At 55.7% G+C, this 25,564-nt stretch overlaps 8 protein-coding genes across 8 annotated transcripts; 3 read left to right on the top strand and 5 right to left on the bottom strand.

The window, feature by feature from the left end:
• Nucleotides 1–544: 544 nt before the first annotated feature.
• On the bottom strand, nt 545–2,369 carry EsH8_IX_000066 (uncharacterized protein; the record flags this gene model as incomplete). The annotated part of the gene is made up of 4 exons (XM_083266402.1): nt 545–1,180; nt 1,247–2,006; nt 2,072–2,204; nt 2,339–2,369. The coding sequence occupies 4 exons, from the start codon at nt 2,367–2,369 to the stop codon at nt 545–547; spliced, it is 1,560 nt and encodes a 519-aa protein (XP_083129967.1).
• Nucleotides 2,370–4,075: 1,706 nt separating this feature from the next.
• On the bottom strand, nt 4,076–5,576 carry EsH8_IX_000065 (uncharacterized protein; the record flags this gene model as incomplete). Its single annotated transcript, XM_083266401.1, has 2 exons — nt 4,076–4,588; nt 4,653–5,576. The coding sequence occupies 2 exons, from the start codon at nt 5,574–5,576 to the stop codon at nt 4,076–4,078; spliced, it is 1,437 nt and encodes a 478-aa protein (XP_083129966.1).
• Nucleotides 5,577–6,706: 1,130 nt separating this feature from the next.
• On the top strand, nt 6,707–8,457 carry EsH8_IX_000064 (isocyanide synthase family protein; the record flags this gene model as incomplete). Its single annotated transcript, XM_083266400.1, has 3 exons — nt 6,707–7,094; nt 7,163–7,543; nt 7,607–8,457. The coding sequence occupies 3 exons, from the start codon at nt 6,707–6,709 to the stop codon at nt 8,455–8,457; spliced, it is 1,620 nt and encodes a 539-aa protein (XP_083129965.1).
• Nucleotides 8,458–9,338: 881 nt separating this feature from the next.
• On the bottom strand, nt 9,339–10,835 carry EsH8_IX_000063 (dihydroorotate dehydrogenase 2; the record flags this gene model as incomplete). The annotated part of the gene is made up of 1 exon (XM_083266399.1): nt 9,339–10,835. The coding sequence occupies one exon, from the start codon at nt 10,833–10,835 to the stop codon at nt 9,339–9,341; it is 1,497 nt and encodes a 498-aa protein (XP_083129964.1).
• Nucleotides 10,836–11,176: 341 nt separating this feature from the next.
• Nucleotides 11,177–12,046, bottom strand: EsH8_IX_000062 (Mpv17/PMP22 family protein; the record flags this gene model as incomplete). Its single annotated transcript, XM_083266398.1, has 2 exons — nt 11,177–11,594; nt 11,670–12,046. 2 exons carry the CDS (start codon nt 12,044–12,046, stop codon nt 11,177–11,179), a joined length of 795 nt encoding a protein of 264 aa, XP_083129963.1.
• Nucleotides 12,047–12,830: 784 nt separating this feature from the next.
• Nucleotides 12,831–14,147, top strand: EsH8_IX_000061 (uncharacterized protein; the record flags this gene model as incomplete). The annotated part of the gene is made up of 1 exon (XM_083266397.1): nt 12,831–14,147. One exon carries the CDS (start codon nt 12,831–12,833, stop codon nt 14,145–14,147), a length of 1,317 nt encoding a protein of 438 aa, XP_083129962.1.
• A 1,138-nt stretch (nt 14,148–15,285) lies between these two features.
• EsH8_IX_000060 (uncharacterized protein) lies at nt 15,286–17,757 on the bottom strand (the record flags this gene model as incomplete). The annotated part of the gene is made up of 1 exon (XM_083266396.1): nt 15,286–17,757. One exon carries the CDS (start codon nt 17,755–17,757, stop codon nt 15,286–15,288), a length of 2,472 nt encoding a protein of 823 aa, XP_083129961.1.
• A 6,285-nt stretch (nt 17,758–24,042) lies between these two features.
• On the top strand, nt 24,043–25,482 carry EsH8_IX_000059 (Nuf2 family-domain-containing protein; the record flags this gene model as incomplete). Its single annotated transcript, XM_083266395.1, has 2 exons — nt 24,043–25,314; nt 25,369–25,482. The coding sequence occupies 2 exons, from the start codon at nt 24,043–24,045 to the stop codon at nt 25,480–25,482; spliced, it is 1,386 nt and encodes a 461-aa protein (XP_083129960.1).
• Nucleotides 25,483–25,564: the final 82 nt, after the last annotated feature.

The following is a 25,564-nucleotide window of genomic DNA, read 5'->3' as shown; positions in this document are numbered from 1 at the left end:
GTGAGATTGCCACGTAATTTCACATTGACAAGCACCCTGCTATCTTCAACGCTGTTACGCAAGAGCCAAGAAGCGCAATTTGTGCAAATTTATATTCTTAGTCTTTGGGCATGGAAATGGCCGTCAATGGCTGTTTGCTTGGCTTTCTGAGCAATTCTAGTTAAGATCCGAGCTATTGCGATAAACCTACATCTGACCAACCTTACTAATTGCTGGACGCCGGTTTTGCGGGTTGAAAGCTTGAATTTGCAACCTAAGTCTCCTTCAAATGGCCTATATTAACTGGGAAAATAGCACATATATTCCTCTATCACGCTGTAAGTCGAAGGTAAACATCATCGAATCAGGGTGTTCACGAGGATAGACCTCAACCGTTCAGAAACCCGCCATGGAGAGATATTAGAAGACTCAGCCACAAAAGTACATTAATATTAAGTCATAGCTATCTCTGCTCCCAAATAACTCCTCGCTGTTCATAAAACTTGTAACCAATACCGCATTCATACAGCAAATATGAAATCAAGAATGCATCTCAATCTGCTTACTAAACCCGTCGTTTTCGAAGACCACTGTCAAAAGGCAAAGCATTTTCTCCATTCAACTTCACGTAGTCATGCCAATCCGAGCAAGTCTTTTGGACATCCGCAGGAACCTTGCTTCCTCGAACCTCTTTGGGCTTGACCAAAAAGTTGATGTAAAGACCAACGCTCGCGTGCCAGGCGGCGTGGCAGTGAAAGCTCCATACACCAGGGTTCTTGGCATCAAATTGTATAACGAGATTTCCGTTGCGTCTGAGGAGCTCCGTGTCGGCCCGGGCTGGGTTTATCCAATATCTAACGCTGCCGTTCCAAGGTCCGTCTGATTCGCTAAGGATCTGGAAGTCGCCTCCATGGATATGCATGGGGTGAACAGAGAAGTAGTTATTGAGGACGACTCGGACGCGACGAACATTGTCGGGTATCGTGGTAAGAATGTGCTGGGGCTGCGAGAGATACTCGGTATTTCCGTCCACTGCCTCGAGATACAGTGGGCGACTCCAGTCGGACAAGAATGTCTTGCCGTTCATTAGCCATTCGTGGTTACCGCTGGCGTTTGTTCCAAAGCTAATGTTATAGGTGAGAGTCATGTCTGGCTTGAGAAGTCGCTTCCTATAGATTGGCCTCTTCTTGGGAAGATCAGGCTATTAAGAGAAAAAGTGAGTCAACGAGAAATTACCACCAAAATTCGCAGCCTAGGAAAGACTTACGTCGCCACATGTTTTGGTAAAATCCGGAAGAGGTTGGACAGTTGTAGATGCCGGGACTGAAGTGGTAGGCGTCTGATCATAGTAAATTATAGCAAGCGCCTGGAAGGCAACTGTGGCTGCGCACTGAATCCGGGTGCGCATGTAGTAGGCTTGTTTGGGGTCGCCGGTGCCCTTAACAAGGACATCTGCTCTCATACCAACACCCAGGATGACATAGTCTGCTTCATAGGGCTCGACCGGCACGAAGTCCATCGTAGTAACAATAAGTTTATGTCCATCAATGGAGAAGATCTGCATGGCCTCGACGCTGGTGTTGATCAAACGCAGCTTATGGACCTTGCCAGACTTGAACTTGAACTGTGAGAGTGGAGCGTTGCTCTTGCAAGTGTTGTTCACCTTAGACAGGGAGCAGTCGAAAGTGTTTCTCCCGTTGATCAGGTGGTTGTTTGATTTCGGAACATAGATGTTGGTGTCCTGAGTAGCTGCAATTGCGTCCATGGCCATCTTTTCATAGGGGAAGTGGAAATAATCTGAAAGCATGATAGGGCCAACGTCGAGGTCATAATTAACGTGAGATGGCCCGTAAATGACCATAGGGCCCCAAAGTCCGCCACCGTACTGTAGGGAGTGGTGTCCATGGTACCACGTTGAGCCATAGGTGCTGGCCTTCCAGCGATAGGTGAAGCTGCCTCCGGGCACAATAGGACATTGAGTAATGCCGCTGACACCGTCCATTAATCCGGTACCCTGCTGGTGGATCCTAGTTTCAACATTAGTTTGGAAGCAAATTGAAGTCTGCCGTCGTGCCTATGCTCCTGGACTCACCCATGCCAATGCATTGCCGTGCCTTCTTCCGGATCAGTGATGTTGTTGTGAACCGTAACTTCTACGGTGTCGCCCCAGTTGGCTTCAACCAGTGGTCCGGGGAATTGGCCATTGACGGTAAGAAGACTCTGTTCTGCTCCGCATTTGAGAGTGATCAGCAAACTGGTCCGCCAATCGGGAGCAGTTAGACAATTGGAAGGACATTTCAAATACGACGTACCGAATCCATCTGGTGCTAGAGTTGTTCTGTGTACCGTCCACTCGTACTTCCGTACGACGCCAGTATCAGGTACATCATCTGGGTCTGTGGAGCATGACCGACTACCCCACGGAGGGCTGTCTTTCTTGCTGTTCGAATCACCCTTAAGATATGAAGGCAGATAATCCGGTGTCGTTGACCTCTTAAAGGTATCAAACACAGCTCCAGTGAGCGCATACACCGGCTGCGAGAGCCCTGAAATAATGGCACACAACCTTGGATTGCGTTAGTGTTGCGATGCATCATATCTGACCGAAGAATATACCTGAGCGATTTTGTCACTGAAGGCTTCATTTTATGAAGTTATGAGAAGAAGAGACTAAAAGGCCAAGTTTCTGAGAAATGAGACCCAACTGGTCAGAGAGAGAGGTCATTGATGTTGGTGTTTACCTTATAAGCTCAACATCCCCAGCAACATCGTACCCCTGCAAATTATCGCAAAACATCACGACGGAATTTTTAGAAGCGCCAAGCCGGCCGGCGACATTCAGCATCCCTGCGGATGAGGTTAGCGTGTCCTAGTTTAGAGTTCGTGTGGAGATGTCAAGGGAAGAAATAAGGCCATCGGAATTTCAGCTCATCCTGCCTTTCCGGCGTAACACGTTCGTGGCTGTCCCGTCAGGTTGGGCTGAACGTTGAGCTACCCGAGCTGACATGTGGCTTGGAGCTGAAGTGCCAGCGCTAAAGGCGTTGCCGCACGCAGCCAACGCCACAATGCCTGCCATCTGTGGTTGCTATGCTACTAACTTGCTCCTGGCTTGCTCCTGCTTTACTGTGGGGTTGAGAATACCAGCTGTTGCCGATACTCTACTTCGCCAAACATTCGATCTTCTGATGGACGAGTTTCGGTGTTCGTAAATCCAGGGTGTTGTATTACTTTTGCAAATACGGCACTCCCCGATGCATGGCCGGATCAAGGGCGGTGGAAGGAGCTAGTTTGGCCAGACTGGCACGACTCGCTGGCCCGGAGGAAATCCCACGAAGTGGAATGATATTGCGATAGATGATTAAAGTAAAAGCTAACCAGTGGTCCGTAGTGAAACTCTAGTGGTCGAGATGTTTGCATCCCCTATGAAGACTCAAGAACGAGCCACCGGCAAGGCACATTGGCCTGTTGTCTTCTTATTCATTTCGTACTATTACTCAATGGGATTAGTGCCTCAACACTGCCAAACATTCTGACCATAAACACGCCAAGCTCGAAGCAGCGTTGAAGACCATCTAGGTAGTAAATGTTCATAGGAAATCAAGCTAGTTGTCTAGCGTGGTTTTGATCTTTCCGGAAGGGCTAATAAGGCTTAGTTACCAGAGCTCCCTGCGAGGAAAAGAATGCGCCATGGTCCCCTCAGCGCGTGGAGGGAGGGGTAGGCATTCAGCTCAATAGTATCATTCTGGTGAACTGTTTTTAACGCTGCTACTTAGGGCTTTGGCGCCAGACGCAAATTTTCACAGAGTAAGGAGGCAGTCTCAAGGTACCGTTAAACTGCCTAAGCTTTGAGGCGTTCAGGAGCTGCGAGACTTGGTGCAAAATTAAGTGATAGCTATGGATTCATTCTGTATCGATCGTCCCTAGAACTCCTTTCACATATAACTACTAAAATAATTGGATCCGGAATCAGTCGCTATGTGCCAAAATGAAAGACAAAAGTAAAGTATGCAGCGTGGTGCTTGTGGTCCCTCCCCATGGAAGGTACCGTGTGGAAGTGTGGTCCAACAGCAACTGGCCAACCCACAAAGGTCAGGCTTTAAATCCGCCAGAAATTTCCGTTGCCAACCTGTTTTATCTTTGCAAACGCAACCAGTATGCCGCCTAGGAGCATGGATGTTCCCGCGAATATCTGAGCATATAAGAAATCATTGTGGTTGAGCGTGACTAGATTCCCGCCAATTGGGGGCCCGGTCAAACAGGCAAAGCTGACAACGGTGAATACCATTCCGATTCTGACACCGAGTTTTGACATGTCGGACGTCACCTCGCCCATGGATGCCGTGAATAGAGTCTGGACTGCATTCGCGGTAAAGGCATAGGCAACGACCCACACATAGAGACCTGAGATTGAGCTTACCGCAGCCCAGGCGTACAGGTTGACGCTACTTAGAATCAGTGAAATCACAAGTGTTCTCAGAGGTTTGATGCTTCTGTCCGCTAGGTAAGGGGGAATCAGGCGTCCCGTAATGCCCACGGCTGACATGACAATGAGGATTGTCAGGGCACCACTGTCGTCGACGCCGAGTTTGCTGGCACTGAAATTAGGGACCTACAAGGGAGTCAGCTCTTGAGCAACGGCCTCGAAAACAAGGAATGCTGGTGGGTGAACGTACGTAATAATAAGCGAAATAAACGCCCAACAGGGCGAAAAACATGCCAATGGTGAAAAGAAGGTACGGCAGCTCCTTGAATGCTGATAACTCCAGGAGTGGTCCCGATGTGCGCGTCGCCTGCTTGGGTCGCGAAATGAGATAAATGACAATGCTGTTGAAGAGCATGAGAAAGCCCATGGTGCGAAGTGTCCACGCAATTCCCGCTTGTGGAATCATTTGCTTGGCAATGATGGTGAAGATGACCGCTCCGATGGGGGCACCGCAGGAGCTGATGCCGAGCGCTAGCCCGCGTCTTTTGGTGAAGTATTGCGAGACCAACCAGACCAGGGCTGTGAAGTGCATGCCATTTCCGATCCCGGTGGCGATGCCCTGAGAGAGCAGATATTGCCAGTATTCGGTGGAGAAGGAGGCTCCAAAGACGCCCCCGATCTGGAACACAGATCCGATAAGCAACGTGACCCTGAAATAGCCAGCGTCGATGGCTCTGCCGCTGACGGTTCCAAGGAGGAAGAGGAGGAAGATCTGCATCGTCCCAATCCACGATATATCAGCATCCTTTTTGCCAGGAAAGCGGCCGGAGTAGGATTTCTGAAAGACGCCAAAGGCCGTGATGAAGCCGAAGCCATCTAGTACGAGAAGAAAAGCGGCAAAGACTTGGACCCAACCCTGAAATCCTCCATCTGGGGCATCGAAAACCGGGTCGATAAGTTCGACCTTTTCCAAGTCAGTCCGCACCGACGGTTGCTCTCCCTCTGACAGCCTTTGATTTCGGGGGTAGGTTTGGTCGTCCTCGTTGCCTGACACAAGAACCTGGCTGTGGTTGCATGTGACATCGTCGACGAGGTTCTCGGCCAGCATCGGCTGCTGGTTATCTTCATGCTGTACACTACGTATGGCCGCAGGAGTGGCAACGTCTCTCTCCATGTTGCTTGCAAAGATGAATCAGAAAAATATGACAGACTTCAAGTACAGCCTAGGTGGATGTTGGAAACGGAAAGTTGGGGTTGATGAACCATCAACATCGTTAACACACTGGGGCATGGTGTCGACAAAAGGAAAAGTCGAACTCATAAGGTTCAAATGACATATCTATTGATTGGATCACTTACGCCCAGTATCACTTGCTCAGATTCCCCGGATACGGTGGGCAACTCGTCAGCCAGCACCTCGCTCACGATCCTGGCGGTGCCAGCTCAGCCTGTCTGTCCATGGCACACAACATGATGCCCGGGAAGTGACGGAAATCCATCATGGCTGTATGGAGTATTTCTGGTTCTCCCACTAAAACCGCCCCGTCTTAGCTCGCCTACCAAGAGCGCTAAAACTGTCGTGTTTTGGGAATGGCTGAACTGCTCTAGTATTAGTTGCCGACACCGAGGTTAAGCCTCTTCCGCCAAAGACACGTTTAGGGCTAGGAGGTGTTACCTGCTAATGTTGGCTAGCAAATGCACGTACCTTCGAACATTCTGATGGCTTGGCAATGGAGAACGCATGCGATCAGCCGGAAACTTTATGTTTCGCGACCAGCATGCCGGTACGCCCGATGTTCACCGACACGAGGTAAGACAATGCCCTTGAACGTGGCACCATCATGTGCTTACTTTTTTTTTTTTTAGTAAACTGAACTCTAACGGGAAAGCCCATGGTTGCAACGCATACATTGCAGGTGCATGCAGCCACGGCCACATCATGTAACGAGGCATATTATGGTCTGACTTCAGCCCTTGGCTTGGGCTTGCTAAGCCTAAACGCCACACGCTCGCACCGGATTTCAAACTTGGAATTCGATGATGGGAAAGTTTCCGAGTAGTTTTCTGAATGCATTCAGCGTGGTAGAAGCCATCAAGATGCCCTTTTCCTCTCATATTATTTTCCAAGTATAAGAAGAATACCCAAGACGACAGGTCCAATCTTGGGAATAAACAACTACAACCCATATTGTTATCTTTTCTAAATCATTAAGATCTCAGCTTCCTACCTCCACTACTTGGATTTATCAAGACTTGACTGTCAAAGTCTCCTGACATCCTTTTCCTTTTTCCACATCCAGCACAATGGCCATCGCTGCGTCAACCCCCGCGCCTGGGGCCGTGCCTCCCATGGATGCCAAGAAGAAGCCCGTTGGAAGGCCAGTACTCCAGCTTCGAGCTCCAAGCTGGAGACGGCCCAGCATCAACAAGGAGTTGATGAGCCCCCTCACTGCCATCTCGCCTCTCAATGCCTCGGTCTTGAGAAGCCCTCTGAGCCCCTTGAGGTCTATGCGCATCGACTTCGAGGACCTTGAGATTGGCTCGCCCATCGACCCGTCTGACCTGGGAAGCGCCGAACTGACCCTGAGGAGCCCCCTGAGTTCTACTTCGGCGACGAAGAGCCCCTTCAGCGCCTTCAAGAGCCCTTTAAGGAACACTAGTATCGATGGGGTGATGGACATTGTCGTTCAGGGTGAGTCAACCCCCAACATCGTCGTTTAAGACTTTGAGACCAAAACAGATGCTGATCCTGGAACACAGGCCAGCCTACTATCACACAAACGCTCCCAACGCCGCCCCTGGACCAACCCACCGAGCAAGTCGCTCACAAGGTCCTGGATGTTCTTGAGGCGTTTGGAAGACACATTATCCCTGAAGGTCAGGAGAACCACGAATGGCTGGGACGCAAGATGTTCCACGGCCGCGTGGAGGAGTATGTCAAAAAGGGAGAGTCGGTCAAGATGATCATCCCGGCATTCCCCTGGAAAAGCATCAACCGCACCGATAAGGTCACCGGCGTCCTTCCGGACCTGGGAGAAGACCTTGCTCTGGGCAGGTTGAACGACCTCTGCGTTGAGATTCGCAAGGTGTACGCGCATGGCGCCGAGGTCCACATTGCCACTGACGGTCTGGTTTTCAACGGTATGTGTTCCCCCTCCCAGCTACGTCGGTAATTTGCGACACATTTTCTGACGGGATAAACAGACGTCGTTGGTATTTCGGACGACGAGACCTGGGATTACGGCGCCACGCTCATGGACATGGCCGCCCAGAAGGGCTACGATGGCATCAAGCTGCTGCGCGTCATGGACTTCCTTGGCCTTACCAAGGAGGACGAGCCACTCACCAAGGAGAAGTACATGGAGCTCGTAGACGAGAGTCGGGCGACCCTCGAGGCCCAGTTTGGCGACCCCGACAAGGATGTGCGCGCCATGATTGACACGGACAACGACACCCTCATGACCTACCGCGGCTTCATCCGCTTCCTGGAGACCGACCTCCGCAACAGCCCCGTCGCCGCGAACGCCAAGTCCGGACACAAGTACCGCAAGATCGTCAAGGAGGTGGCCATGAAGATGATGATGCGCGCCGAGTCCTTCACCAAGATCATCCTCGCCACCTGCCCCGACCACATCAGACTTTCCATCCACCCCTCCAGTGGCGCCGTCAAGCTTTCCATGCCGCTGCTTGTCGAGAAGCACAACCCTGACGGGTTCCCTCGCACCCCCTGGCACAGCTCCATCGCCGTGTCGTTGGACGGCGGGTACCGCTCCCTGCACGCCAAGGACGTTCGGGACACGCACGACTTGGTCATGAAGAACGGCAGGCCTTGGTGCTTCCGCGAGAAGTCTGAGCTCTTCAACCTCGGCGACGATATCGAGATTGATCACCTCTACCCCACCGGCATCGAGGTCCGGCCCCTTGGAGACCAGGGCACAGACGTCAAGCTGCCGGAGGAAGTGAGGGAGAAGCTGGTAAAGCTGGCCCAGTTCCAGCCCGTCAGAGTCATTGGCTTCGAGAACGTACCGGAGTTTGTATTTGAGGGGAATGAATAGGTTTAAAGTCGATGTCGACGAGATAAATGGAGTCTTGGGAGTTACAACATTTAGGCGGAGAATGCTTGTTGGTCGGGCATTTGGGGGTTTACTTTCGGCGTCATCGGCATTGGGAGGATTCGGGATCTCAAACTTGTTTCTCGTCAGAGATGGTGAGGCACGCGGGATTCACTCGCTGTCGGATCGCACGGAGTCACTGGTTTGGTTTTGAGAAGCGGTAGACACCTGCGTAACCCGGCATATTGCTTTGCTACATCTGGCTTTCAACAGGACAAAAGCTACATACACAATAATAACAGACTATTCAATATTAAGCCACATCCACTATGAATCTTTGAGCATCATGCCTCATCGGAATATGTTCATGAACCGTTCGGCTTGCTACCAGTCGATTACCAGATATGCTGACTGCAACTGGGTTCCTGTAAGTTCTCGATATCTCCACATCGCCATCTTGATATTTGGCGACGGTTAAAAACGAAGGACAGTCTCATTGCGAACTTTTCTTCTTGGATGGTTTCTTTTTCTTTTGAATCTGGAGCCGGGCTGCTGTCGTGCTTCCTAGTCAATAGGAATGCCTACGAGACGCCGTTGAGAACTTCATGTCGACGAGCTCAACAGCGGCCCAGTCAGAGCAACCCAAGATTGATCATCGACTTTCGTAAACCATTCATCTTCCACAGCTTTTATCATGGACTCTGGTCAGCTTCTTCTCTGCCATGGAATCAGGCACCATTTCAGACGCGGAGTCAACACGCACCGGTGGGCAGAGTTGAGCATTTCAGACCCAGCAAATCACCGGCGTGTTGCAGTGACGAGTCTTGACACAGGGAGGAAGGAAAAAAGTCCGCGTTGGGCAGTCAGATTCTATTTTTGGTATTCTACAGTTGCTCCGTAATCTCTCCCTTTATCCTGGTGATGGTTCCCGGTCCGCCGTACGTCAAGCCCGTGTACACCATGGCCACGCTCGCGCCGGCGTTCAGAATCTTCAGCGCCTGCTCTCCGTTCGTGATGCCGCCCGTCGCGAAGATGACCTTCCTGGGGGTGTCCTTGCCCTCGACCAGGTCGTGGACCTTGCCTGACAAGGTGCCGTCGGCGGAGGGGATGGCGGCCGCCTCGTCGGCCGAGCCGGACTGCAGGGTCTGGGTGTCGAGCTTCTTGCGGTATCGCTTGACCAGCTCCAGCGTCCTGTTGTACATTGCGGGGCCCGAGTACCCGCCCGTCTCCTGCAGGGCCTTCTGCTCCTGCGCCGTCAGCTGGACGCCCGGGGGGACGATGCCCGTGCGGCGGTTGGTGGTGTTGCCGACGATGATGCCGTCGACGCCGCTGTTGCAGACGGCCTGGACGATGCCCTCGACCTGGGAATCCTCCTCCTCGTCGGGGGAGACCTTGACCATGACCCTGGGGCGGACCTTGCGGTCCACCTTGGCGGCCTCCTCCACGACGGCGCTCAGCAGCCTCGTCAGGGGCTCGGTGGCCTGCAGATCGCGCAGACCGGGGGTGTTGGGGCTGCTGACGTTGACGACCAGGATGTCGGCGTACTTGGCGAGGGCCTGCACGCAGTAGACGTAGTCCTTGGCCACGGCGTTGACGTCCGTCTGGTCCGTCTCCTTGTTCTTGGCAATCTGCACAGCCAGCATCCGGCCGGGGAGCAGGCTGCCCGCGGGGACGCCGGCCTCGCCTTCCAACACCTCCTTCTCCGTCGCGCCGACCTTGCGGGCGAACTTGCGCACGCGGTCCCTCAGCTGGATCGCCATGGTGTCGGCGCCCCGCGAGTTCAGGCCGTAGCGGTTGACCATGCCGTCGATGCCCGGGACGCGGAAGAGGCGCGGGCGGGGGTTGCCGCCCTGCGGGCGCGGGGTACAGCCGCCGACCTCGACGATGCCGGCGCCGAGGGCGAAGAGGGCGTCGGGGATGTCGGCATGCTTGTCGAGGCCGGCGCTGATGCCGATGGGGTTGGCGAGCTTCATGTCGTAGACCTCGCTCGCGAGGGCGGGGTGCTCGGCGAGATTCCTGTCGCGCTCGCGGATGTGCAGGCCCAGGTCGTAGAGCGTCTTCATCGCGACCGTGCCGTAGTGGTGGGCGTCTTCGGCGTCGCTGAAGAGCAGCCGCATCATCATGGGCGACACGAGGTGGATCGAGGCCCTGGTGTCGGTGACGTAGAGGTAGGAGACGTAGAGCGACCCGGCGAGGGCAACGCCGTAGAGGCCGGCCTTCAGGCCCGAGCCGGCCTGGGATTCGGTCGAGGGGCCGGCGCCGGTCGAGGCATGACGTCGAGGGAGGTTGCTAGGGAGTCGGGGACGGAGGGCGGCGGTGGGATTTCTGGCCGAGCGGAAGGCGCTTTGCACGCGGCCGGAACGCAAGCAGAGGGAGGCCATTGCTGAGAAGAGCTGCTGGTCCTGGCCAGCACTCAATGGCTCGGCGTTGGGGTGGATTTGAGGGTTGAAGTCTTGACGATGTCAAGTGCCGAAGGCGGAATGGCTGCGAAGCTTCGCTCGAACTTTTGGCGCCGGTTGGGGACGGCTGTACAGTGTCAAGTTTGTATTTCTGGACACGGTACAATGTACAGGCAATGTATTTTTCTAAGAATAAATTGTATCAGATCATGACGTTCTCCATGTCTTTAACCCCTTCTAACCCAACGCCGTTCCCGATGCACTACAAATGAAAATATTCTGCGCATAATGTCTAGGGTATCCTTTTTCCCCCCAACTCCTCTTTATGCCTCCATCTTCACCGACCCCTTTTGAGTAGCGATGGCCTGCACCGCATGCGATCTCTCTTCGCTTTCCTCCGCCTCTTCGACGGCTTCGGCTTGTCTGTTCAGAAAGCTCAGATATGTCTGCCAACCGACGGCGATGATGCCCGAGAACACGCTACGGTACTCCATGGGAATGAAGGAGAAGCTGAAGGCCGTCACGGCCGGCCACAGCTTGCACGAGTTGACGATGCTCACGGGGACCGTCCGCCGGATACGCTCGATGATCTGCTCGAAGTTGTCGCCGGCCAGGAACGCCTGCATGCCGAAGAAGTACGAGTTGAATATGGGCGTGAAGCACACCTGGTTGACGACGACTTTGGTGCCGAGCGAGAGGAGGCGCGAGGCGTAGTTGAAGTTTTGCGAGAGGAAGATGAACCTGTCGAGCACAACGCCCCGTCGTCAGTCGCTGGAACCTCGCCCGAGAAAAGCCTGCGAGAAGGACCGAACCTACCATTTGTAACTGGGAATCGACGAGACGGCGCCAATGATCAGCGACCGCACCGTACGCTCGGGGCTATAGTCGTTTCCGCTCATGTTCTGCGCCGAAAGGTCGGCGCAAAAGTAGATGACCAGGGAGCTGACGAACTGCGTCGTAAGGGGCCTATTGCGCTGGGCGCGCGCATAGCCCTCGGCGGCCCGGGTCAAGGGCCCGAGGCGCTGCCATAACGGGATCGTCGAGACTGTGTTGGCCACAGGAATAGGGTCCTCTTGTCGCTTGGGCTTGGGGGCATCGGAGTTCGCGCGGCGCTGCTCGTGCTGGGTGATGCGGTTGCGCAGCGCCAGGGTCTGGCGCCGCAAGAAGACGCGAAACAGTGTCGGCGTCGGCATAGCTCGCGTGTGCTGGGGTTATCGGGGCATCGTACTCGGGCTGCTATGCCTCTCGTTTGCTCCGGCCGGGTTGTCGAGGGAGGGAATGCGCATCTAATCTACGGCAAGATGTAGGGCGCACGTAGGGCGGCGTCGACACTGACACAGACGCCCTGGACCACGGGAAAGTGCGGCATGGCCTTTGCCGACGCCGATGGCGGCATGCCCGCCGGGGTCCGGGCCCTGCGAAGTGGGGGTGTTTCTGTTTCTGTTCCTGTTTCTGTTGGCCCGTTGTGTCTTGCGTGCTTTGTCGCCGCCAGTGACAAAGACTTGCCGTGCGGCCACGTGCCACTTGCCGTCGGCTGCTGGTGCCGTGATGACAGCTGCCCGCCCACTTGGCCGCCGCCTCCCCCCTCCCCGGGCGAGAGCTGCCCACCTGCGCAAGACACTTGACTTACACCTTGGGCCACCAAGTCGGGTGTTTCCATCTCGTGATGTTTTTATGTTCATGGCCCCCCCATCATCAGTTTTATGTATTTTGGCGCGGTTTGAAAATATTTGCCTCTTGGACGACCCTGTCAACGTCCTTGGCCTGTGAATCAACTCGCAAGGCGGCGGCTGGAATCATCAATATGGAAACCAGCTGAACAACTGCGCCCCAAGATGGGCAAGGCTGGCTGCCTTGCCCACCTCTCGCCAGTGACACATCCTACCCCTCTTCCAGACTGTCATTTTGCTTTTCCAGCGAGTTTGAGTCAATTCGAGAGCCATCGGCATCGGCCTTGCCCGTCTTCGCGCACCAAGAATGTGGCTGCTCAACACGACGACCCATGAACTCCGCATGTTCACCGGCAATGAGGTGCCGACCTACGCCATCCTCTCTCACACATGGGGCGCCGACGAGGTGACGTTCCAGGACATCCGGGACCTTACTCACGCCCGCACCAAGGCCGGTTTCTCCAAGATCCAAGGATGCTGCCAGAAGGCCCTCCGCCACGGCATCGAGTGGGCCTGGATCGACTCGTGCTGCATCGACAAGTCCTCCTCGGCCGAGCTCTCAGAGGCCATCAACTCCATGTACTCGTACTACCTCCTCTCCCGAATTTGCCTCATCTACCTCGCCGACGTGCCCCCTTTGGCGTCCCCTCGTCACAGGGGTGACATCCCCTCGCTCGCGGCCTCCCGCTGGTTCACCCGCGGGTGGACCCTCCAGGAACTCATCGCCCCGCGCCGGGCAGTCTTCTATGCCTCGGACTGGTCCCGCCTCGGCACGAAGGGCATCCGCAGCGACGAGGGCCCCTTCCTCACGGCAGTCGCCCGTATCACGGGCATCTACGAGTCCATCCTGGACAAAACCCGCCAGCCGCGCAACTACTCGGTCGCCGAGCGCATGACCTGGGCGGCAGCCCGCCAAGCCACCCGCCCAGAGGACCTTGCGTACTGTCTCATGGGCCTCTTTGGCGTGTACATGCCCGTCCTCTACGGCGAGGGCCTTCTGCACGCCTTCCGGCGGCTGCAGCACGAGATCATCCGGACCTCGCCCGACGAGACCATCTTCGCGTGGCGCGCCGACCCGGCCGAGGAGGTCGTGGACCCGCACACGCTGCAGGCCCGCCGGAGGGCCGAGGGCTCGTCGGGCCTCCTCGCCACGTCGCCGGCAGACTTTGCCCGTTCCGTCAACGTCCACCAGATCGTCCTGAACTCCCGCTTCAGCATGCGCCTCTTTGGCATCACCAATCTCGGCCTGTCCTTGTCTGCCGACCTGATGCCCCTGCTTCCCGTCGATACCGCCTACAGGGACAGCTTTCGCCATGATCCGCCCCGAATCAGCAACACCCTGTTCGTCATGCCCATCGGCGCCAGTGACGTCCCGGAACCCAACGTCCCGCACTGCCGCGTTGGGATTTATCTCGCGCCAGTCAGGGAGGTTGATTCTGGACGCTCCGAACCTTCGACGGTGTACCGTCGTGTAAAGTGTGACCAGTTCTGCTTCATAGTGGAGCGCGACGGCGACATCCCGCAGCTCGAGCCAAAGACCATCTACGTCCTCGAGGACAACCAATTCGCCGAGATGGAATGGAGGTACAGCCGTGCGTCATATATTTCGGAATACACCCTCTAGGTAGTTGGTCTTCACGTGAACAGCGTCCCGCCCGGCCGGGCAGATGCGAGTAATCATTGGAATCCTTTTCATTCCGCCAGCACACTCTCCGTGTGGCTTCGCTACTCCGTAACATGAAACTAGGCCCCCCTCGCAGGGTGAGTTACTCGGGTATCTCATCCAGGAAAACCCTCCTGTTGTACTACATACATAACCCCGTTTGGTAAAATGGCAGCACATCATCATGAATGCTCGTTCTTTCTTTTTTCCCTCCCCCGCCACCGCACCCCCCTTTTTCCTGTGATTTTCCTCCCCTATTCTATTTGTGCTCGCAAACTTTCCACCTTGCCACAAGGCTGCATCCTCCCGGTCTGCGGCTGCTGCTGTTGCTGCCGCGGATGGCGGATTTCCCGTGGCTTGGGTAAAACAACGCTTACGTGGGAGTCGTCGAATGGCATCCGCAAAGGAGTGCTAGCGTGCTGTACTGCCGTCTAGAAGGGCGTCTTCGCCCCTCCACAAGGTCGTGGTGAAAAAGAAAAAAATAATCTCAAATTGTCTCGCCCCACCCCCTCCCCTCCGTCTCTACCGACATGTCCGTGGACGAGGGAGCAAAGAGGGGGGGGAGGGACGGGGGAGACGTGGTATCAAACGGTATATTCCAAGGACATGAAACGAAGAAGGACGCAGGCCGCGTGTAGCTGGGATTCGTGCAGCGCGCGCCGGCGGCAGTAGAAAGAAGGGTCGTAAAGGTCGTATCTTACACATCAGATGAATCGAAAGAAAGCTGATGATGCAATTTGGTAAGCCCGTTTTGTTTGGGGGTGGCGTGCGCAATGGTCGAGTTTCGTGAGAGTTGGGTCCAAGATAACGAGGTTGATGATAGCCAGCCAGCTATGAGAATTCACACAGAGTGGTTTTTTGAACTTTTACAAGTTTTTTTGCTGTCGTTTTTGTCGTCTGTGGCAAGGAAATGTAGATGGTTAAATGAGTGAATGTGGTCGGTAGAGACATGTAAGGAAATGGTAAAATGAGTGTCGGTTTGTCGTTTTGTCGACGAGGAAATATAGAAAAAATTGTTTCCCGATCTTGTGTCTCTCGTAGGCTGCTGGCTGGCGCATCTTCCCTGTGTAGTCATCTTTTAGTAGTCCCCAAAAACTCATTAAAACACGGCATCACTGCTCCTCTTGCGGTCAATGCTCGAGCGGGGCGAAACCTCGAGCATCTTGGTGCTCCCCGAGCTCACGTTCCTGGCATTGCCCCTGCTCAGGCTCACGCTCGTGGCGCGCTGCAGCTGGGGCGTCTCGTCGTCCGAGTTCTCGGGCGACGTGCTCTCGTCGTGGGGGGAATTGAGCATGCCCTGGCGGCTCCTTATTCTCTGGTGCTGCACGACGGTTGTGCGCTGCTTCTCGACCGAACCCCACTTCATGTCTGCGTCGTCCATCATCTCGTCCTCGTCGCTGCTGGGGAATGCGTCGCCCGTCGACTTGCGCGGGGTGCGCTCGTCGGCAAGCATTTCCCGGGACGGCGTGGCGAGGTTGGACAGGTACTCGTCGTCGGCCAGGTCCTCTTCGGTGTCGTTCGCCGACGGCGAGTGGCTGCGGTTCTGCGGCTGGAAGCGCTGCATGCTGCCGCGCATGCCCGCGGAACGGCGGTTGCCGATGCGGCCCGAGAGCCACGAGGCCTCCGAGTCGATGGACGCCATCGAAATGGACTGCGGCTCGGGCGAGGGCTGGATGCTGTGTCGCAGCGACGTCGGCGTCTGCCTCATCTTCTCCAGCTTCTCCATCTTCTCGTCGACGCGTCGGATCTCTGATGTGGGCGTGTCGTGCCTCTCGGCGGCCGCGTCCTGGAGAGTGTTTTCTCTTGACCTCGCCTCCGAGACAACCGGCAGAGGCACTTCTACTTCTGGAGACCCCACACGCGAGTCTGGCGGGCTGAGGGGTAGCTCGGGCAGGTCCTCCCTGAAGCGCGACCTGGTCCGCTTGGGGACGCCGGAGCTGACCTTGCGAGGAATGTAGTTCGCCGGCGGGGGCACCGTTTGCACCGGCACCGGCGCTTCCTCTTGTGGCTGTTGCAGCTGCGACTGCGCATGTGCTGCCGCGGCTTGCATCTCCTCGCGCGAGGTGTTGGAAAAGGACGACGGTCCCGAGTTTCTCCTGTTCCTCTTGCCGAGTCTGAAAATGGCCGAAAATGAGATTCTGGCGCGGCCGCTGGACTCGGAGGTCTTGCGGGCGGTCTCGCCGTCGTCCTGTCGTGACGAATACTGTGAAACTGCAGCTTGCTCATGCTCTGGTGCGATGGGAGACACTGATCTGGACTTTCTTCGCAAGAAACTCCGTCTCAGTCTCATACTCCTCTTGGGGGCGAGTTTCGTGCTGGGCTGGCGTTCAGGAACCGGCTCGGCAGGCGGCGGCATCGACAGAGGTGTCTCGGGCTGGATGCTCGTCGTTCGGTGGAACCCGAGCATTGCTTCAGGTTCCGAATCGATTTCCATAGGCTCCGGATGCTTCTCCGCGTCGTCAGTTACCGAAACCCGCCTCACGCTTCGGTGCGAGCTCGAGGACCGTCTCCTGGAGGATGTCATAACTGCCGATGTTGTCTCAATACCAAATCCCGCCATCTCACGGCCCATTACTCCACGCTCTAGATTGGCTGGCGGTGGTGAGCCGCTGTGCCTGGCTTCTGCCTCGGCCTCGCGTTGCTTCTCTGCCCTCCGTGCCAATCGTCGCTCTACCCGTTCTTGGTCTCGTTGTCGTTTCCTATCCCTCCTCCTGTTGTCCCTCTCCATCAACTCCCTCAGGTCGGCGGCGTCCAAATCGTCCGCAAAACTGTCGACCCTCTTATGCGCCCTCACCACTGACTCGGGCACCCTCTCTGAAACTTTCCTCTTTTGCTGTTGTGTGCGCAATGGCGCTGAGCCGCTGCCGGGACCCCATTTGGGATAAACGGCGTATCGTAATGTCGGCCGGGGCGCCAATGCCTCGAGGGCAGACACCCGGAATGAGTGCATCTCGGTTTCGGATGACATGCTGGAGTGAATCGACATCGGTAGCGATACGTCGGAGGCCGGGTTTTCAAAGCTCCTGCGGAAGCCGAGGCCTGTCTTGATTCTCTTGCTCTGCTTCCTGATGGGCCGCCCTGACGTCCAAGGGTCGGCCGCCGGCCGTACCGGGGCGTAGTTGGACATGGCCTTGATTTCTGCCTCGCGATCCGTCTCTGCTCTCCTCCTCTTGCTCGTCTTCTTACGAGAGGACGTCGGCTGGCCATGGCGTGCATTATGTAGGGTTGGCGCCCGCTGCCATGCGGGATCCCCTTTTTCTTCTCCGTCATTTCGGACGGCTGGGAAGGGCCCTGTTAGCCGGCTATGTACCGGTGGAACCGAGCCTGCTTGCCCCGCGACGCGGATGGAGTCGTTGCGACCAGGGGAGAAGCTGTACGTCCGGGCTCTTCGGGGCAGCTTGTTGGAGGTGTGCTGCTCAAGTCGCTGCTTCTTCGGCGTGACCGCCCTCGCCGCAGTGGCTTCGTCGGTAGTGAGACCTCGCGGCGGCGGCGGTGCCTCAACATCGGACAGGTTTGCGCCGCTTCGCGAGCGTTTGCGACCGCTTCTCCGGCGGAAGGGCCAAATGGCCATTTTCCCATTAGCCGAGTGAAACGCGCCCGCCGGCAGTTGGGTATTAACGTGGGATTCTGGGTTGTTCGTCGCAGGACCGGTTTCTATATGGGCGCATGATCGTTCTGTGTGTTCCGAGTTCGATGGTGGATATGCGGATGGGTTGCCTCGTTTAGATCTCAATGCTGCTGACTGGAATCGCCACCAGTTTCGCAATGGGCACGCCAAACGAGAGTGCAAGACTGGGCATGTATGTCCCGAGCGAGAGGAAATACGGAAGCTTTTCTGGTTATAGAAGGATGCAGGGTTGTGCAGCAAATATGGGTGTGGGCATGGAAGTGCTGGCGGTATGTAAAGCGAGCGAGTGGAGGAGGAAGGGTACGAGAGTCCAAAGGCAAGGCAAATCAAGTCAAGGTACCTCTCTCTAGTCGAGGATTAAAAGAGGGACAAAAAGTCATATGCTATGCAAAGTGGCAATGGCTGGGCAAGATGGAATGACGGATGGAAGCTCCAAGCAGGCTTGACGAGGGACAAGCCACGAGACTGGACAGGAGTACAGTACTGGACTGCGCGGGAAAGGGCAGCAGACCTGTCTGTTCCTTGGACTGACTTGACTGGACCAAACTGGACTGGGGACTGGAAGAGCTTGCTCGACTGGGCTGGTTGATGCCGGCGCTGGCGCTGGTCGTTTTTGCCGGCGCTGATGCTGGGCTGGGGGTATCCATCCGTACCTTGCGGTACCTATCCGAACTAGACCGACGTGTGGCAGGGCAAGGGAGCAGAAGCCGGGACCTTTTGGGACCAGACCAGGAAAAGAAGTGTCGGCAGGGGTTGGTTGGTTTGGGTTGAAAAGTCAAGGGTCAGGGGTGTGTGGACATAGAGTGTGGTGTGTGCCCGGGGTTAGGGGTGTGTGTGTGTTTCTCATCGCTTCCCCTGCTACTACACTACTCCGCTGTCTGGGGCGTGCGTGACTGCTTGTGCTGTGTATCTGCTGTCGAGGGCTGTCTGTTCTGAACGTGAGAGGAGCGCAACTGAGTGCCAGGCTGGCAGCAGAGGAGGGTGCCGCCGTGCGTCCTGCGTGGTCACTGGTGCTTGACGGGGCCGGGCCTGTGTGGATGGAGGCACTGGATGGTCTGCCAGCAAAGTTGAGCTTCCTGCCGGCAGGGGGAATGTCAATGTCGTCGATGGGACATGGGTCGGGCTTGATCGCCGCAGGATTTTCTCCTTCAGTATCAACCGAGTGGGACCTTTGGGCTCCCCAGGACACACACCACGCTTGCTTTTCGCTGCCACTGCTTCCCTGGCCTGGTCTGAGAAGCAGGAGAGGAGCGATTCAGTGAATATGCGATGCGGTGCGGTGCAATGTGTGTCTGCCGTGGCGCTGGTTCCTGGCCTGACGGCGAGCGAACCACGGAGCCGGCTGTTGAATGTCTCTCCCCTCCTCATCTGTTTGGCCACTTCCCATCCATTCCCATCGCCCTGGTGTCTCCATCTTTTTTGATCTCTCCTTGCCTTTTCTCCTTGCCTTTTCCCGCTTGTCTTTGTCTCGCGCGCTCTGTTTTGTCTAGCAATTGCACATTCCTGTAGCTGAATGTATCCGTACACCCCATCAAGGCGGAGCTTGTTAAGGTTTCTGCTTATGCCGCCTCCAACGGCTGGGGACTGGGCTATACCCCGGCCATGCTGTGTACACTGCAGGGCAGAGTGTCAAAGTGTGTGCAAGTCGCCAAAACGCAAGAATGGGATGTGGGAGGGATTAAGGCAAGGTACCCGTACGGCTGCCTCTTCGGTATCGTATCGTATCGTATCCGCGCTGCACACTTGTCCCTGATGCAAGCCGGATTTGCGGCAGCCCAGACTTGGTGCTTCGCTCACCTTGTTCTGCACCTCTCTCTCACCCCACTATTGGCTACATTGCAGAGGAAACAAGAACAGGAAAAACCGCAGGAACAGGAATGACAACTGCGGGCGGATGCCGAGGTTCGGTGTCGTTGATCGGCCTGTTTATTTTGCAGGGCCCTCGGAAGGTATGCTTGACTAATGTTAGGTTTCGTCTGCACCGATTGCTTTTTGCAGGCATGAGAAAAAGTCGATGGCTGAAATGTGAATCGTTTTCCCCTGGTCCTGAGTCATCCCGTAGAGAGGGATACACTAGATCCAAATATCGAGACCGATTCAAGGGCTGCCAGCCCAGATCAAGAATCATTGTGGACGGGCCATACCCTTTCGGTACTCCCATACATAGTGTTATTCCTTGCTGTGCCACATATTGGACCCCGAAAGGAACCAAGAATATACAAATCTACCGGCTCGAACCCAATAGCGGCCCACTCGTGAACCAAGAGAGGAAGAATCCTGGATATGCCCTTGTTTCGTGACCTTTGTCCCTGGCGAATCCCGCTGGGCGCGAAATGCAGAAGGGGGCGGGGGGAACAGAGTTCATCCTCTTTTGTCGGCCGCAGCTTTCGCCGTATCGGCCACGGCTAGAAGTGCAGCCACCTTCAGCCCGGCTGAGGCCCGCAACTCTCCGACTACCTCTCACGGCCATGTTTACCCGTTTGCCCATTGCATAGTTGACATGCTCCTTGCGATGTGACGCCCTTCGTCCTCCGAGGTTGCGCTGATAATGTCCATCTGTTGAGGCAACCCTCCCTCTGTTCCATCGCGTCTGTCGACAGTTGTTTTTTTGGCTTGTGTTCCCGCCTCCAATTCACCATTCTGCCCTACACTCCCTATCGCAGCTTCGTCTGTTCACTAAGTTTTGCTCACGGACAGCTGCACAGGGCGAGGCGTGCGCTGGGCTCTTGCCCCGATGCCCCTAACGCGGATTTGTCGGTGACACAGACATTTGCTTGGTGACATCGACTACCAGCCGTCCCGCCGTCAATTTGCGGGCGGAGGATCGACTGGGGATAGTTCCTCAGCTAGCAGTAGGCAGGCTAGTTCACTGTCTTCCTCACAAGCATATTCCCTCACGGACCATCTCAGCTACGCCGCTGGCAACGGACAAGACTAAGAAACCGAACCACGGCCGCAACTGCTTTAGACCGCTGGAGAGGCACATCATCTGACCACTTTAGCTCCTAGAATAGCATCCTTTCGCGACCTCCACACGTCGCGTTGCCAGAGAAGCCAGCTGCCTGATTTATTCGGCTACAAGAGGGTTTCTATTCCGGGCCCTGCGGCCCAGCAGGGGAGGGAAATGGCAAGAGTGCTTTTTTTTTTTTTTTGCCCGTCGCATGCGTAACGGTCTGCCCTGCAAGAGGGACTTGTGTGCGTGGCCTGGAGGGATTGTACTTGTAAAAAAGTTTGAACGTGCCTGTTTGCTAAGCACAGGGGCCATGCGCCGTTGAGGCAGGGATCTTTTTTTTCTTTCCCGAAAGTACTGCTACTTGTTAAGCGGGACACAAATACCTCTCGCACATTGTGTCCACAGGCATCGGGGGCCGTATCGGGCACCAAACAGCCAACGACTCACTACCTGCGCCCACACGAAGGACGGACTTGGCTCGGTGGGAACCTGCATGTTGCCCTGGCGGAATACACTCGACATTTGCTCGTATTCGTCCCCAACTGCCCTGAACTGGCGGCTCGAAAGACGCTACAACCCGTATTGCTGCACGCTGTCCACTGCCTCGGGGCCCGACGCTCGCCGCCTACGACAAGGGCGAAGGGGCTGGAATCAGCATTTCCATCAAGCAAGATTTCTCAAGTCCCCCCTTGATGAGATCGATGTGCTGTATCCGTCCCCGCTGTGTCGTGGCCGGGGTTGGTGTTGTCCATGCATCGTACCCTCAAGAACGTTGTCAGTGACTCAGTATCCGTAATCTCCTTCTCTGCGACGATGCAACAGAAAGTTTCGGCCATTATGTCATGGCTGCCGTGGCTGGCACCGCAAAGGCAACATTTCATCAGGGATACGCTGCCGGTCTGGAATCAGGGCTTCGTAATGGCGCACCGGCTGTAGCACGAGCGGCATGGGTGCAAAGTGCTCGCAAGAGCTTCATCACTGACTGTGGCTTCACTGACTTCGCCCGCCCCCGCCGCCGACCGGCAACCCGGGGTGCTCAATTCCTAGCCGCCTGGGGGCGATCCTTTTAAGATTGGCGTCCCATCGCAACGTCATCGCGCCGGGGGGCCGTTCTTCTTATCGACCTCCCAAATCATTTTGCAATTGGGTTCGGAGGAGTCCGTCACCAGTCAGCTTCAAGCTCAATTCGCTTCTCAGCCCGGCGCGGAGTATCCTCGCAGCTTCTAGGTGCGTGTCTTGATGCAGTGATACTTTCCAGCAACGATTGTGTGACTCTCAAACGGTTGCATGCAAGATATGGTCAAACACGTCGTACTCCAGCCGCCTTTCCCCTGAGTAGCACCAAGCACGATGCAGGCGTCTGCTGGCCGCATCGTTTTGCCCTCGCGCCTGTCAGACTCGACACGCAGTGAAAACCCCCAGGATACTGTGCATAGTGCTGCATGGAGGTCGCAATCTTGTACGGGCCTGCTGCTTTGATTATCCGGGTTGTTTCGCCCATCGCATTAGAGGATGGGCATTGCTGCTCGACATTAGTTTCTGCATTCCTATTACTGGATCAATGCGTTGAATATGCGTGTGTTTTCTCCAACTTGTTCATACTAGTTGCGGCCAATGTGTAGGGGAGGCATCGAAGAAGAACTGGCCCCCGGAGGATGATCGAAAGAATAGAAGGGGGCCAGACCGTTTTAGCCCCTAGGTGTCGCCATTGAGAGGAGGGTGTCGCCCAGCCCTTGAGATTCGAGGGTGAGTCAATTCTCCCTCGTCAAGCTGACATATGGATCGTCATAATTGACCAGATATTGCCTATGCTTCGTGCCCCTGGAGGCCACCATGACTGCTTGTTGTGAGTTATGCACGTCACCTCTTCCCTCCATCGGACGAATCATTGGTTCGTCAATAAATGCAGAGGGAGACCTCCCTCGACGGTGCTCGAATCCAAGAGCCATCAGCATCGGTTTTGGCAGTTCGGTCGTTGTGCAGGAGACGATCATGCAGCACGCTCGGAACAGGGTGTGAGGCTTTGGCTGGATGCCCAATAGCCACTGTGGGAAACCCCCCTTCATCTGATGGCATCCTCCCTGGTGGCCACGCTGGACTGGGACGTCCCGAAAAGCAACTCCCGGATGTTTCACGCTCTCGGAGCCTTTGTCACTGAGCGTCTGTTCTTTCTGGCCAATTGGTGTAGGCCCCTTTAGTGCGACGTGGTGGACATGGAGAGCCAGCTGGATGGTGCATTGCAACATGAGATGATCCCTATGGTCCGGATGGGTGATTTATTTGATGAGGCGGAGATGAAGGTCAAAGCCTGCATCCAGTTGAGACATAATGGTCGGGGTAGGCCCAGAAAATGCCTGGATGCCATGTGGGCGGACGACGGGAGCTGCCTGGGGGGTTCAGTGCAGATCTCGGCGGGCGCGATGGTGTGTTCATCGGCTCATCTTTGGCCCGTTTGGCTCGAAATTGGGACTTTTTTTCGTCGTCCAATTGCATGCAATTGGCCTCGAGAGAACCAGGCATGGAAGCAGTGGCGATGGATCAAGGTCATCTGCCGTTCAGAGCATGGGTGACGGGATGCTTCCAGGTAATGTAGTGTAGTGTAGACCTTGCTTGGCCAAATGGTGCGTGGCCCGTGTTCTGGCAAATTGTTTGGTTTCGATGAGAAAAGCTACGCAATTACCCTGCGTCTGGGCTCTAGCAACACTTGAACCATCAACGGCGCACTCGTTCGGCCCAGAGTCTTGATCGGGTTGAAGGTCAGAGCATGGTTTGTGGGTAGGTTCCGAGTTGATGAGGAGCGTCGCATCCGCGTTCTAGCATATCGGTTTCGTGTCAGTGCCGCACAATACAATGCGGCACAATATGCTTTGTGACAAGGTTTCCCGATGTTCCGAACCAAGGCTGGAATCGGGGGGTTTTTCTCTGAACCTGGTCGGCACCTCGAACGTTGTATTGGGTTTTGACGTCTGTTGTTACTCACTCACTGTCTGACGTCGTCGTGGGCGGTTGACGCCGGCAGGGACTCTGATGAACGGCGCCACCGGGAATAACCCGGACTCTGGGTCGCACGTGTGTGTTGTCACGTGACCCAACCCCTCTATCGATAGGCCCCCAGTTGTCAGAGCAACAAGCCCAATTAACTGTTTACGGCAATCTTTTGATGGCCCAAAATCGCGACAACACAGGCCGATACCTCAGCCCTACACTTGATCGAATTTGCATACATCAACTCGCAGCGCGTTGCTCCCTGACAAGGAGCCCGAAACACCGCCAGAATGTCGTACAACCCGCGAATGAGCATTATCCCCCCGACGCAAACCCAGTCGCGAACCCGAAAGAAAGAAGATGAAGCCGACGCGTTCATGCGCCTCCCGGACAAGGAGATTGTCGGCTGCATAACAGACATCGGCATCCCCTTCACGGTCGCCGACCTGCAAAAGCCCAACCCCCTCCAGGTCCAGATGATCTTCGAATGGTTCGCCGAGCTTCTCCTCAATGCGACGCGCGATACCGTCGAGCCCGCCATGCGTGCCGCCGCCGAGGACATCTGCGGCGAGTACGCCGACGTCGTCCCTCCCGACACCCGCAATCTGATGGGCTTCTACGTCTCCCTTCGTCGTCTTCTCGCAGAGTGTGGCGTTCAAGACTTTAGCTTCAACGACCTGTACAAGCCGTCGCATGACCGTCTGGTTAAGATCTTCAGCTACCTCATCAACTTTGTACGGTTCCGCGAGTCGCAAACGAGCGTCATCGACGAGCACTTCAACAAGGCGGAGACCACCAAGGCGCGTATCGAGAGCCTGTACTCGGAGAACCAGGATATGGAGTCGCGTCTCGTCGATATGAAGCGCAACCGCAAGGCCATGGAAGCACAGGTGCGCGAGAAGACGACGCGCAACGAGGAGCTCAAGCAGAGGCTGCTGGAGCTGAGGCGGAACCAAGAGCGCGTGGCAGCCCGTCTGGAGGACGCCAAGGTCAAGAAGACAGACCTCACGACAGCCTTGGAAGAGAGAACGGCGCAGAAGCTGGCAATGAAGCAGGATAGCGCGAAGCTGCGGCCATACGTCATGCAGAGCCCCTCTGCGCTCCAGGCGACCCTGACGGAGTTGAGCAACACCCTCAACAGCGAAAAGGCGCACATCGAGGCCCTTGATCGCCGCTCCCGTGCCCTGCAGACCTCGGCCGACTCATTCACCGTGGTCTCCACTGACGTGGCGTCCTGCATCAAGGTCCTCGACGAGATTGGTGTTGAGCTGGCCAAGGAAGAGGAGGAGAACCTGAAGAATGTCAAGCAGCGCGACGCTCTGTCCGAACGCGGTAACAACGTGCGAGAGGTTGAGCGGACCGAGTCATTGCTGCAGCGACAACTGCTCAAGTGGAACGAACGTACCGAAAAGCTCCGCGAGCAGAGCTCTTCCAAGGCTCAGGAGGCCAAGGAGAGAATGGAGGAGCTGCGTGCCGTTCATCGCAAGCTGACGGAGGAGCGGACGGACAAGGGCAAGGACATTGAGAGGCGCCGGGTCCGCATTGAGCAGACTGAGAAGAAGGTATGTCAATGACCGCGGATCTCCCAAAGGGGCGTGTTGCTAACAAGACGACAGATGCTGGATCTCAAGGAGAACATCGACAATGAAATCCACAGCGCCTATGACGAGTTCCTCAAGATGGAATCCCACATCAAACTGTACATCACCGAGATGGAACAGGCCCTTTGAGATTAGGGTTCCTTGTTGTTCATGATTTGATTACCTCAGTTTGCTACGAAGAGATGAGTTGATAGGATACCACGGGCTTGGC

Source organism: Colletotrichum jinshuiense, chromosome 9 (genome assembly GCF_051148585.1).
Source record: "Colletotrichum jinshuiense chromosome 9, complete sequence".
NCBI classification, from domain to species: domain Eukaryota; kingdom Fungi; phylum Ascomycota; class Sordariomycetes; order Glomerellales; family Glomerellaceae; genus Colletotrichum; species Colletotrichum jinshuiense.
The sequence above is the reverse complement of the archived record's forward strand: the minus strand, read 5'-3'. Positions and strand labels throughout refer to the sequence as shown.